General features: G+C 41.9%; 1 protein-coding gene across 1 annotated transcript in view; it reads right to left on the bottom strand.

Annotated features, from left to right (window-relative positions):
- LOC122804788 (protein mono-ADP-ribosyltransferase PARP14-like) overlaps positions 1 to 14,500 on the bottom strand; it is a gene marked incomplete in the record, with an annotated part of 1,493,437 nt that overhangs the window by 319,263 nt on the left and 1,159,674 nt on the right. The window contains 1 exon segment of the mRNA XM_044074882.1: positions 6,419 to 6,607. Within this exon segment, the coding sequence (XP_043930817.1) occupies positions 6,419 to 6,607 (189 nt within the window).

Below are 14,500 nucleotides of genomic sequence, written 5' to 3'. Positions count from 1 at the left end.
CAGGTACAAGCATGCAAAATCTGAAGGCAATGCTACTCAATGCTAGAAGTCTAAACCTCAAAATGCACTCTCTCGAGGCACTCCTAAAAATGGAGAACATCGATATCTATGCAGTAACTGAGACCTGGTTCAAGGCTCCAGAGAGCACCCCTGCAATACCAGGCTACAACTCTTACCACACTTTTCGGCCACCAAACCAGGACCGAAACACTAAAGGTGGAGGAGTGTCAATATTCACCAAGGATATTCACACCACCAGGCTAGTTGGCCAACACAATGTGTCTGAAATTCTCCAAGTGCAACTAACACTAGGTAAGACTGCAATCCAAATTGTAGCTTGCTACAGATCCCCCACCATACCCCAATATTCTCACTACACCTTTCTAAACATACTGGAAAATATTAAGATAGAACCAAACACCCTAATACTGGGTGATTTTAACTACCCTGCCATTAACTGGGAAAACTACTCATGTCCCAACACCTTTGCGCAAAGGTTCTTGGAATTCATAAATTCCAATGCCCTGGATCAACTAATCCATTGTCCCACCAGGGGCTCCAATATCCTAGACCTGGTCATTACCAACATGGGAAATCAATGCTCCATACCTATGGTTACCCCCTCGTTAGTCAGGTCTGACCATAAGCTAATCACCCTTAACATCAACATCCCACCCCCACCCCCCAGTAAAGAAACCACCATAAAAAACTTCTCCAAAGCCAACCTCATGCTACTCAAGTCAGAAGTGACAAACTTCATGACACCCATGCAGACGGGAACTGAAAGTTCAACTGCTGAATCCTACACTAAGGCACTGTACGAGCACATCCACTCATGCATGAATCGTGCCATCCCAAATAGAACCAAAATGCACTCATCCAAAAAAAGGAAGCCAATCTGGTGGTCCCCTGCCATAAACAAACTTTACAACAAAAGGAAGAAACCTTTGCAGAAAAGAGGAAAATCCCAGGATGCAAAATAACTCCCTTACTAGCCTCAGTAAGAAACTGAGATGCCTCATAAAATCCTCCAAAGCAAGTTACGAAAATAAAATTGCCAAAGATTCCAAAGACAACCACAAAGCATTCTATAACTATGTCAAGAATCTAAATGGCAATGCTCAGATCTGCTCTGAGCTAAAACAGAATGGCATTAAATATACTGATCTGAAGGATATTGCCAATATCCTGGCAGATCGATTCAGTGCCAACTTCACCCCCTAAATGGCCCATCTCAATACTGGAAGATTGCCAAATTCCAGTAATAACGGCCACACAGGTACAAAACGCACTCTCTAAAGCCAAGAATACAGCATCCATGGGACCAGATGACATCCCGGGCTGTGTACTACATGAACTACAATATGAACTGGCACCTCACCTAAGTGTCATGTTTAATCATAGCCTCACCTCAGGTTTCATGCCCACTGAGTGGCGCAGAGCTACAGTTATCCCAATCCACAAGGGGGGATCCACCTTGGATACCGGAAACTACCGTCCCATCAGTCTGACAAGCCTTATCTGCAAGGCCATGGAGCATATTATCATGGAACTTATAAACAAAGACATTGGCAACCTTCAAACACTGGACCCCACCCAGTTTGGGTTTGTGAAGGGCTGATCTTGTCTCCTGAACCTGATTGACTTCTTTGAATCAGTCTCCAGAGCCATGGACAAGGGTACGGTGGTCCACACAGCCTATCTAGATTTTGCCAAGGCCTTTGACACCATCCCCCCACTCTGGAATCATAGATAAACTTACTAAGTTGGGCATTAATCCCTATGTCACCCAATGGGTTGCTAAATGGCTTACTGATAGAACCCACACTGTAAAAGTAGCAGACTCCAAATCCAGCTGCAGACAAGTGACAAGTGGAGTACCTCAGGGTTCAGTCCTGGGGCCACTCTTGTTTGGCATCTACTTCTCTGAAGTACAGGTCAACACACTAAGGGACTCTGGCTAACAAAGTTTGCAGATGACTGCAAACTGGGAGCCATTATTGAATCCCCAAATGATGTGGATACTCTACAAAAGGGCCTTACAGAAACAGATGCTTGGTGCCAGAGCCATGGGCTCAAGCTCAATGCCAAGAAATGTATTGTTATCCCCTTTGGGAAAAAACATGTATCCATGAATTACCATATAGGTGGCAGTACACTAAACACAGAAAGTGTGGTAAGAGACTTAGGGACACAGGTGGACAGTGGTCTCACTTTCGATAATCACATCGCCACAACAGTCAGGAAATCCTTCTATGTGGCACACCTCATCACGAAGGGCTTTTCATCCAGAAAAAAGGAGGTCATTGTCCCACTGTACTCATCCCTCATTAGACCCCTTATAGAATACAATGCCCCATTTGGTATGTACCTCTCAAGACATCTGCAACAACTGGAAAGGCCTCAGAAATACCTCACTAAAAGAATCACAGGCCTAAAGCAGATGCCCTACGCTGACCGCCTTAAACTCCAGCTATACTCTGTCACATATAGTCTACTCAGAGGCGATCTCTGCTTAACATACAAGGCCATGTCAAACCCAGAGCTGTTGGACATGCTACACTTAAAGAAATCCCATTCCCTCAGAGCTACATGCTCCAGGGATCTAAACCTTGTCATCACAATAAACAAAATATGCTGGAGGGATAGGTTCCTGACCCAGAGACTCCCCAGACTCTGGAATAGATTGCCCATACATGTCAAGCAGAGTGCCTCTTTGGACCTCTTCAAGAGGAACCTTGATGATTGGATGGGAGAAAGGAAATTCACCCCAGGGATCACGTCAGTCGTCCTGCTAGACAGGGGCCCAGGAAAGTAAATAATGTGGGAAGAAATAGCCAGGGAATTGTTATGGCTAGGCTTGTATAGGCCCCTAGGGCTGATAGCCTAGTACCAACCTATGAACCTTCATGTTTGAAGACTGTGCATTGGCAGTCAACTGCAAACATTGTATCTCCTGTTTTCCTTTGTGTTTTAAATGTGTGTGTCAGCTGTTAAACGCATTTTCACACATACTGATCATTGGACATTCTGATGAATATTAGTGTAAGCTTTAAGGGAGCTATTAGGGGTGTAGAACATCAGAGGCAAGTATCACATATGACCGTGAGCAAAGAGTACCTGTGGCTGTGACTGCATCAGAGGCGAGTAGCATACATGACCATGAATGCAAATTACCTGCGGCTGTGACTACATCCGAGGTAGTAGCATACATGACCATGAGCACAGAGTACCTGTGGCTGTGACTGCATCTGAGGTGAGTAGCATACATGACCATGAGCACAGAGTACCTGTGGCTGGGACTATATCCCACTGTATGACTGAGCTATATAGCTAACTAGCAACACAGAAAGTGTCACAGTGGTGGAATGTGTAATGTGGTGCTTAATATCTTTCCTGTCGAACAGAATAACTGCCTGCTATGTGATTAAAATATTTTTTAACCTACATTTTGGTAACCATCACCTCCCTGTGACCTACTGGCCCAGTCAATTCTTATGGGGTGAGAGCTGTTCCTAGACTATTAATTTATATGTGGAGCAAGCCGATTATGGAGCCATTCATCTTCACAGCTATTAAGGCATTTTTTATTAATGCAGCTTAACCCCACTTCATGATAATGCCAAGGACATCAATGTCACAGGGGAGGTGTAGCTTGTGCTACTGTAACAGAGGCATGCTTGCTCTCTGACATGCCTCTGCAAGGGCTACCCAGTACGTTTTATGTGCCCACCCATGGCGGTACCACTTGAGCATGTCCTCCGGAAAGTGGCCTGTACCACTTCCCTGGAATGCCAGGTAACCACAAGAGTGTGTCGATGCAAGCTGCAGAGCTCTCTCCCACCCATCTCCAGCTCTTCCAGCTTCCAAAGATGCTAATCAACATACAGTCAATCAGGGTCGCAATCAGGGCTTTACCCCTGAGTGCCACAAAAATGAAGGCTTATGGTTGATGTAGGTATGCAATGTTTCCCCAGGACATCTCATGCAGTATGTACCTCACAAGACATCTGCAACAGCTGGAAAGGCCGCAGAAATAACTCACTAAAAGAATCACAGGCCTAAAGCAGATGCCGTATGCTGACCATCTAAAAAAACTCCAGCTATACTCTGTGGCATATTGTCTACTCAGAGGCGATCTCTGCTTAACATACAAGACCCTGAGCTGTTGGATATGCTCCACTTAAAGGAATCCCAATCTCTCAGAGCCACACACTCCAGGGATCTAAACCTTGTCATCACAATGAACAAAACATGCTGGAGGGATAGGTTCCTGACCTAGAGACTCCCCATACTCTGCAATAGACTGCCCATACATGTCAAGCAGAGTGCCTCCTTGGCCATCTTCAAAAGGAACCTTGATGATTGGATGGGAGATGGGAAATTCACCACTGGGATCATGTCAGTCGCCCTGCTAGACAGGGGTCCAGGGAAGTAAATACTGTGGGAAGAAATATCCAGGGAATTGTTATGGCTAGGCTTGTATAGGCCCTAGGGCCGATAGCCTAGTACCAAACTATGAACCTATGTACCACTGCTGTATAATAGCCCTATGCCATCCCTACACCGCATTATGTGCAGTGACATGCTGCTCAGGGTTGCAGTTTGAAAGTATTTTGCATTCTTCTGGTGCAGTACAAGGAAAAAAAAAACAACACATACTATATTTATCAGTTGCTGACTCATAACATTGTACAATACCTTTTGCCCAAGGAAAGGCCCTGCACAGAGTCTAAACCATCTCCGAATCCTTACTGAAATATATCTGTGGCTTATTCTCTTGTGTTTTTCCCCTTGTTTGAATGGATTGCCTTGAGAATAGGGTATGTTTCCAATGAATTGATTCAGTACATTTTATAAAGTAAAGATCAGTGGGATGTCCAGCATGATCATCTAAACTCAAAACCGCATCTCATGCTGCTTATGAGACAGAAAGTTTCATAATAATGTACTATTAGAAATGGCCTACAAATGCTTAGAGAATGGGCTTACTGTACATCAGGACCTTGATTAGAGAACAAGCATTCTCCAACAGGGTATTGCTGTACAAGTAATGCCCAACAAAAAACATGTTCGTCACTTCACAGCAGCATATAAAGTCACTGTGGAGCTCGGACTGAGAAAATGGAACGACCTTATGTTTGCTAAGCAGCCCTTCTGCTCTTTATCGAGTGTAAAATAAAAAAAAAATGCGTGCTTGTTTGTGAAAGTGCGTGTGTGCATGTGAGAGAGAGATCAGTTGAGCTACCATTTTACACTCGCTAAGCAGCGCTTTTGCTGCTTAGCGAGTGTAAAATAAAATAAAAGTAAAATAAAAAAGTGTGTGTATGTGTTAGTATGTGCAAGTGTATGCCTGTATGAGAGAAAGACTGGTTAATCTACTATTTTACACTGGCTAAGCAGCGCTTCTGCTGTTTAGTGAGTGTAAAATAAAAAGTAAGTGTGTGTGTGTGTGTGTGTGTGTGTGTGTGTGTGTGTGTGTGTGTGTGTGTGTGTGTGTGTGTGTGTGTGTGTGTGTGTGTGCGTGTGTGTGTGTAAGATCTTCGCATCCCTCTTGACCATAACTCTTGGCTCAAGAAATCTAGACACAACCATAAATAATGAGGAAACAAAGGGCTAAAAACAGGGATGGATTTTAAATATTGGTCTTATAAACTTAGAAAGTTGCTAGAACAACAGGGATTTCATTAGCATTCATTTTTTTCTGAAACAGAGGTGTGTGTGTGAGATGATTACCAGCAGCAGCGAAGAGGTTTACAAACCTCTGCACCTTTCAGCTGAAGAAATCTGGATAAAGCCTAAAATAAAGGGGGAACAAAGACTCTAAAATAGAAAATTATTGCTTGTATAAAATTACAAAGCTGCTAAAGTAAAGGATTTAAGTTAGCATGAATTTTCTGAAGGAAAAAAGTCTGAAGCTCAAATGTATGTCATTATTATCTCCATTGACCACCAACCATACGATTTACGAAGGGACCAAAAATAAAGCAAATAACTTGGTTATTTTTTAAATGTTACATTTTAGCTGTAAAGTGCTTTCTCCAACACCATTAACAAACTACAGCAAGTTTGAAACATTTGGCGGTGGAACTACTTTACATCAAAATATACTAAAAAATATATAGTAGTAATATAAACATGCGCACACACACGCACACACACACGCACACACACACACATGCACGCACACACACATGCACGCACACGCGCGCAAAACACAACAATTTTTACAGCAAGCCCCATTCTCTAAGCGCAATAATGCCCTTCAGGATATGTGTGGGCAGGCACTGATTACACATCAACACACGCCCTGTTGGGCATTATTGCTTGCTTGTAAAGTGCAAATCCAAGCAAGGCTGTTGAGATACTCAAACATATGAAATGAAAATGATTAAAAAATATATTGAGTTTCATCTACCATTTTGCTTGGACTTTGGTGACACCGTTTTTGCTTTCTCCATGACATCCTGGAAATCCTGAAGCATTTTCTTATTAAATATTACAACACGGATTAACTTGACGGATGGATTCGAGCAGTCTTTTACAAAATTATCTATTGCGTCCATCATGGCCTGGGCTACTTCTTTAGGACTGTATTGTTTGCTTCCTGAAAAAAAATATAAGTGAAAATTATTATTGTTGTTGCATTAGCAACTCAAACTGCTAGGACAGCATAATGTGCTGCAGCTAAACTGCAGCTTATCTATACAACTACAACAATTAGCTGACAACAACCTTTATATAAAACTACAAAAATTGGCTGACAACAGCAGTTTTTTTTCTTGACTAGTGGGATTCTAAACATTCCAAACTGAGTTTTACATAAACAATTGCATCAACAATAATGAAGCCAACAAATACTAAATTAATAATTCTAGAATTCTTAGTCTTTTGACTTTTCCCTGTTAGGGGTCGCTACAGTGGAAATCCCGTCCGCTAATGATTGGCAGTTGATTTTTACGGTGCCGAGTTGCCAGCACGATGCCCAACCTTCAAAGAACACACCTACCTGCATGCTTTTTTTTTGTTTTTTTAACATCACTCGACCATGGGGAGGACATGCAGACTCCACACAGAAGGTGCTCCAGCCGAGAATCAAACGGGAGAACCTCTTGCTGTGAGGCGACAACACTAACCGCTGTACCACCACGACCTCTAATTTTAGAATTCTTAGTAACTATTGTAAATTAACTGGTAGTTCTAGAATGTACTGCTACTTGTAACACAGCAAAATAACTGTCCAATGAAGAACAGCTTATGGCACAATCTGAAAGTTATTACAACCTGCCAAGAATACTAATGCTGCAGAGAAAGCAATACTTAGCACGGGCATGTGCAATACAGCCTTAAAAGGAGCACAGTTCCACTTCTTGCAGTAACAAAGTGATGTAGCAATCATCTACTTTCTGTGGTAATGTCACTTTATCAGGACTGCTGACTCTTTACAATATTGTTACAAATATAAAATTACACTGGAAATGAATTTCTGGATATAATCTCCAAGGAACAAGCAATGAAATACATTTATTCAACTTGCAACTGTGTAGGTGGGTTAGCTCATAAGGACCATTTTCATGCATGACCTAGGAAGTATGACGTGAGCATGTCCAGCAGAGGACTGGCTTAATCATGGAAATGAGTTACTGTCAAAGTGGTTCATTAAAATATTCCATTTCCATACAAGTATGGACTCTCTACTCAAGATGTAGGATCAGGACTTCCCTGCTTGTTCATGTACCATACTATTGCCATACTTCTTACTTAAAAGCAAGAACATTGTGTGGAAAAATGGCCCTAAAGCTAGTATCACTCATCTTCAGCACACTTATGTGCAGATTGTATTCTTGTTGTGACCATAACTCTTGGACTGTTCTTCCTTGACAGTGCCCCCTAAACCATGTTTTGAGGCACAGATAATGACAGTCACTGTCAGCCAGTCCCAGGTTGTTTACACTTCCCCAGCAAAGATGAGTCCTGTAAGATTTGGAGATCCTTCCCAAATAAGTGATATTGTTCAGTGTCTTACACTACTAAGTTTGGGGGATCCACTGAAAACTCTTGTAGAAAGTGGTGTGAAGTACAAAAAAGTGGTGGCCACCATATATCCTAGTGTTCTGAGAAATAAGAATGCTGGTACTGAGCTTTTTCTTCGAATAGCATTAATTTTTCTTTGGGTAGACAGAGTTCTGCCTTGAGGTAATCTGATCCTGTAAGTGGCACTGCCTAGTTTGTACCCTAAATTGTGAGGACTTCACCTGTGACTTCAGTGTTCTTATTTCAGTCCCAAGAAATGATGGTGATCAGTTGGGAGCTCCCTGCTTTCAGCAAGCACTCCTGCATTGGCTTGGTTGATTGACAACTGTCTACATAGGGAAATAAATTTATTCTTGCAGTCTCTGGTTTGCTGCCACTATGGCCATAGATTTGGTGAGCACTTGGGGGGCTGTGGTAAGACCATATAGAAGATCCTGAAAATGATCATGACTCCTACCCATAGGTGTACAATCAGTCTTTACTCATTGGCTATTTTAATATGCAAGTAAGCATCCTAGTGGTCTAGAGAGCACATCCAATCCTCCCTCAGCTAGGCAAAGTACAGTTGTTTGCACGGAAACTTGAAACCATCCAGAAAACAATTCTGACGATGCAAAACTAAAGTCTAAAATGGTTTGGAGGTTCTTATTTTATTAGGACCAAAAAGAATCATAAATACTTCTCATATTTATGTACTTGTGAAATTTGTTGAATGCCTCCTTTTTGAAGAAGGTTCACAAATTGTTAAACAGCCTTTGACTGGGTGGCATGTCAGTTAATAAAAAGGACAGTGGCCTGGGTGAGGTTGGAAAGGATTTTTTGTAGCCTAATCTATTCGCCCTGTATGGCCTGCTACAAAAGTAAATGGAGGGACAGATGACCCCCAACTGGTAGGAGACTGGAACAGTCAGGGAAGCCTTAAAGGGTCCAGCTGGCACTGCAAATGCAAACCTATTACTCTAATTGTGTGTGCATTTTTCTGGGCATTTAATTTTTAATGAACCACAGAGATATTAGCTCCTTCTAGATTGCTGCTAGGAGATCTGCTTCAATCATATATATTCATAAGCCTTTTCTGGTTGCAGGCAAAGGTTCTTTGTGGCACCTTACAGCACACACCTCCAGAACAGTGAGGGTATGGCTATTCTGTCTCTCTCTCTCTGTCTCTCTATGGGAGATTCTCTTTAAAATGCAGCTCAGAAAGGTTGAAACCATTAAAAGAAGCATTTAAAAAGGTTTACTATCAAAATATGGAAAGTCATAATATTTTTTAATGCAATCATCGAATGGTAATGTTGACTTCCATAATGCTGGAAAGCAGGAATGTCAAAAATGAGTACTGCAGTGATTTACATTCGAAGAGAGTTCACTACAGCTATTTACTAGGCTATCGGCCCAAGGGCCTAAGTAAGCCTAGCCAACAAGGTTCCCTGGCTTATGCCACCCAAGAAAGTCAATTTCCTGTGCCCCTGTTGAGCAGAGCCACAGAAGTGATCCCCGGGGTGTATTTCCTATTTCCCATCCACTCATCAAGATTTTTCTTGAGTGCTAATGAGGAGCTTTGCTTGACATAGATGGGTAGCTTGTTCCAGAGTATAGGAAGTCTCTGGAACAGTAATCTAACCCTCCAGCATGTCCTATTTATTGTGGTGACAAGGTTTAGGTCCCTAGAGCGTGTAGCTCAGAGGGATTGGGATTTCTTAAGGTGTAGTATGTCAAACAGCTCTGGGTTTAACATAGGTTTATATGTTAGGCAGAGATCTCCTCAGAGTAGGTGATATGCTACAGAGTAAAGCTGGAGTTTTTTGAGATGGTCACTGTATGAGAACCTGGACAAGAACCCTTTTGTGATGAGGTGTGCCATGCAGAAGGACTTCCTGATTACTATGGTGATGTGATTATCAAAGGAGAGACTACTGTCCACCTGGGTCCCAAGATCTCATGACACATTCAGCGTTAAGTAGACTGCCGTTTATGTGGTAGTTCATGGGTACAGAGTTTTTACCAAAGGGGATGACGATGCACTTTTTGGCATTGAGCTTGAGGCCATGCCTCTGACACCAGACATCTGTCTCAGTGAGGCCCTTCTGTAGGATGTCCACAACATTTGGGGACTCTACTATGGCTCCTAGTTTGCAGTCATCTGTGAACTTCATTAGCCACAGGCCTTCTGTGTTAGCCTGTACTTCAGAGAAGTAGATACCAAACAGGAGAGGTCCCAGGACTGAACACTGTGGTACTCCACTTGTCACTGGTTTGAAGTCAGATTTAGAGTCTGCAACTTTTACAGTGTGGGTTCTGTCAGTGAGCCAGTTGGCAACCCATCTTGTGAAAACCTTAAGTTAGGTAATACTGGTTTGGAATGTTTCAGTTCGCAACTCTAGCATTTTAGAAAAAGAACATCTGACAACATCATTTCCGAGCAAGTGCCATTCCTTTTTTTGATAGTAAACCTTTAAAAAACTCAGTAAAATCCATCATTTGGAACCTGTACACAGCTACTTGATAACCTGATTAATACACCTACTGCACATTTCACAAGATGTATGGAAAGATTTGAACAGTGAAGTCATTGTAGTTCCCTTGGGGCATCATTTGTGTCTAAGCATTCCTGATCTTCTGGAAATCATTCCAGTAACGTTTGGACTTCATCTGCAATATCCTGTTGGAACCTCATCATGTGACAAGGGATGCATCTTGACAAAAGATTCATGTGAATAGATCAACACCACTATCCTCAAAAGCAAAAACTCCAAAAATGTTTCACTGAAAGCACTTTTGGTGAAACCTGGAGTATTTTTTTTTGCAAGAGGAAAGCTCCCCTTCTTCTTTCAGCTTTTCCTGGTTAGGCGTCACCAAAGTGGATCACCTGTCTGCTCATGATGGGCAGTAGAGTTTTACGGTGTTGAGTTGCCAGCCCGGCACCCAACCTTCCACTGAAGGCACACACATGCATGCACTCACGCCTAAGGCCAGTTTAGTGTGTCCAATCAACCTACAGCATGTCTTTGGGATGTGGGAGGAAACTCACACGACCACAGGGAGGACATGTAGACTCCGCACAGAAGGCACCCCAGCCAAGGATCAAACCAGAGAACCTCTTGTTGTGAGGCGACAATGCTAACTGCTGTACCACCATGGCCGCCCTAAGAGGAAAGGACCCCTACAACTCCCAAATATAAATATACCTACTTTGATGCTGTACAACAGTGGAGGAAAAGGAATATTCCACTACTGGCAAAAGTGCTTTAAAAAATCATCATCATGAACCCCCTTTTTCTCCTTTTCTACAAGGGGTCGGGGTATCATGTTAACTATCACCATCTCTCTCTATTCAGTACCACACTCCTGCCTTCTTCAACACTCATGCCTGACTGTCACAGATCTTCTCTAACACAATCCATTTCCCTATTTGCTGGATGCCCTTGTTTCCTGTTGTCTTCATCCTGTCAGTCTCAAATCTTCTTCACCAGACTGTCTTCTGCTTTTCTACATGTGCCCGAACCACTGTACTCTTTTATCTTTGATTTTTTTTTGCAATTAGAGCTACTTTGTCTTCTGTTTTTATGCCCTAACTTCTTTGTCTGCCCCCACAGTGTGCATCCTACTATCTGTCTCAGGTACTTGATTTCCATCACCTCTCGTTTTCTCGACTACTCTATCTTTACTGCCCGGGTTTCTGTACCATACAAAAATACTGGTTGCACCATTGTTTTGTACACCTTACTTTTAAGCTTCCTTTGCATTTTTCGGTCAGACACTACACCTAACACTATGCTAGTTGGCTGCATTCCCTCTAATTCTAGCTTTGACCTCTTCATTCAGACTTTACTTCTCCTCAGCTATTCCTCACAGATACTTGAAACTGTTAACCTGTTCCACTATCTTCCTTCTATCTCAATTCTCAGCTTCTTCTGATTTCCCCAATTTGTTGCTATTACACGGTCTTATCTGTACTCGGTTTCATCCATGTGCCTTCAGTTTTACATTCCATTCCCCTATCCTTTGTGCTGAAATTCTTGCTCAGAGTTGGCCCGTAATGCCACATTGTGTGCATACAGCCTGCATACAGCAACGTTGCTTATATGTCCCCTCCGACCTGTTAATGTAATTCATCACCAGTATGAACAGCAGAGGGCTCAGAACTGAACCCTGATGCACGTCCACTTTCACTGGAAATCCCTCTAAGACCAAACAGTGTTAGTATTTGAATCACTGGATCTTTGTACATAGACTGCACTAATTTTACCAATATTTCTGGGACGTCGAACCACCACAGGACTACCCAAATCAGCTTTATTGAGACCTTGACTCTCTCCTCATCTCTAGATTCTTCTCAGCTGTCGGTCTCTAGCAAACATCGAGTCAGTTGTGCTACATCCTGATCTGAATCCAAACTGCTCATCTCCCATCTTACTTTCTACTACTCTGTGTATCCCTTTATCAATCACCCTCTCTAGAACTTTCATACAATGTGACAGGAGTTTGATACCTCTGCACTTTCCACAGTTGTGGATATCCCCTTTGTTCTTGTACAATGACACAAGTATGCTTCTCTCTCCACACTGCTATGAATACCCTCAGGAGCCATTTCTCCATCTCACCCAACATCTTTATCGATATCTGCTGTGACCTCATCTAAGTCTGATGCTTTGAGTGACTTCATTTTTTCTTAGTGCTGTTCTTACTACTTCTAGGATGTGCTCCTTTTCTCTCATTATAGGCTGTATCTGGGGTACTACAACTTCTGTGGGGCTTTCTTCATTCAGAAGCTATTGGAAGTACTCCTTCCATCTGTATTGATGTCCTGTGGACTGGTGAGCAGGTTGTCACTGGTATCCCTTATGAAGGGTGCCCAACTATCTTATTATTTATTTATTTTACATTTGTTAACCGGGTAGAGCCCGGCTGGGCAAGTAGCATTTTCAGCAGAGACCTGGGGAGAAAAGCTCCATAACAATAGTACAAAAAAGATTACAAAAAATTTTTTTTTTTACAAACAATATACAAGACAGCTTAATAGTTGCCAACAATCTCAATTTACAAAAAGGGAATGTAAAACAGAAAAACATTACATTTCCTAAGCCTTACTACAGACAGTAATATGAAACTCATTAGATATACAACTAAAATAAACCATTGTGGTATTTTCATTTGGTAGAAGGCAAGGAGAAGATAGCAGAAAAGAAACATTTAATTAAGGGGCATGAGAAACTAGCCAGGAGTTATTACAGGAACATTTCTATTGTTGAGTAAGGTATTTCTTTAGGAGTTGTTTGAAGCTATGACTATCTGTGTTTTTTAGGACATTCTGGGATAATAGGTTCAACTGTTTGGCTACTTTGAAGGAGAAGCAAGAGTCACCAAAGTAATTATGGGACTTAGTTACATTAAGTATAAGATTATCAGATGATCTAAGGGCCCTGGAGTTGGTATTTAGTTGCACTGGGTTGGAGAGTACAGGGCAGTTTTTAGGTTTGTGGATAATGGAGTGAGCAGTGGTGAGCTGATTGAGTGATAACGGATTGGGAAATTCAAGCCAGTGTAGTGTTTGAACAGCAAGGCAGTGATGGGTCCTGTTTGGTATATTAGCAGCAAATTTTGCTATTTTGTTATAGCAGGAATCAAGTAGATGTAAATCAGGTTAGTGAAAAGTTGAAAATAGTAGAGAGTAGATAGGAGGTGGGATCTGGCTGTGGCTAGTCTGGCATTCTGAGTAAGGCTCTATACAGTGCACCAAGTTTGATGTGAACTTTTTAAATTGAGAGAGATATGTGTTTACTGAATGTTAGGTTGTTGTCTATTGTGACACCAAGTAGTTCTGTTTGGTTAACTGGTTCTATTATAATGCCATTAGTGGAGTAGATGGAGAGAGGAGGTGGTTTTGCTTTGGATTTCCTGTTGGAGATCATCATTAATTTTGTTTTGTTTGGGTTTAGGATGAGCTGTAGTTCATTTAGGTAATTTTCAATATCTAGAAATGACTTGCAATTTATCTTGGAGTTTTTGGGATGTGGGAGCAGAGCAAATAAGAGTAGCATTTCAGCATACTAAATGATAAGAAGCAGATTTATTGGCAGTGTTTAGACTATTAATGAATATAATAAGGAGAGGGCCAAGGATGGAACCCTGAAGAACCCCAATGGAGACTGGGAGGAGTATGGAGAGTTTATTACCCCATTTAGTTGCCTGTTGTTGATTAGTAAGGTAGCTAAAGAACCAGTTCAGTGCTATAGAGCTGAGGTTAAAGGAAGCTAGAGTGTTGAGTAGTAGTTGGTGGGATACCATACCAAAAGCTTTCGGACATATCAAGGAATATAGTATAAACTAGTTGTCCATTGTTTCTGAGGAGGTTGATGTAGTTAGTGAAACTTATGAGGGCTATGGAGGTACTGTGTTTTGGATGGAAGCTGTGCTGTGAACTAGATAAGAGGTTATTTGTAGTGAGGTGGTCTAGGGGTTGCTT

The sequence above is a fragment of the Protopterus annectens genome, chromosome 6.part0 (genome assembly GCF_019279795.1).
Source record: "Protopterus annectens isolate FY-2018-M chromosome 6.part0, PAN1.0, whole genome shotgun sequence".
Taxonomy (NCBI): domain Eukaryota; kingdom Metazoa; phylum Chordata; order Ceratodontiformes; family Protopteridae; genus Protopterus; species Protopterus annectens.
This window is presented reverse-complemented; position numbering and strand designations above follow the sequence as displayed.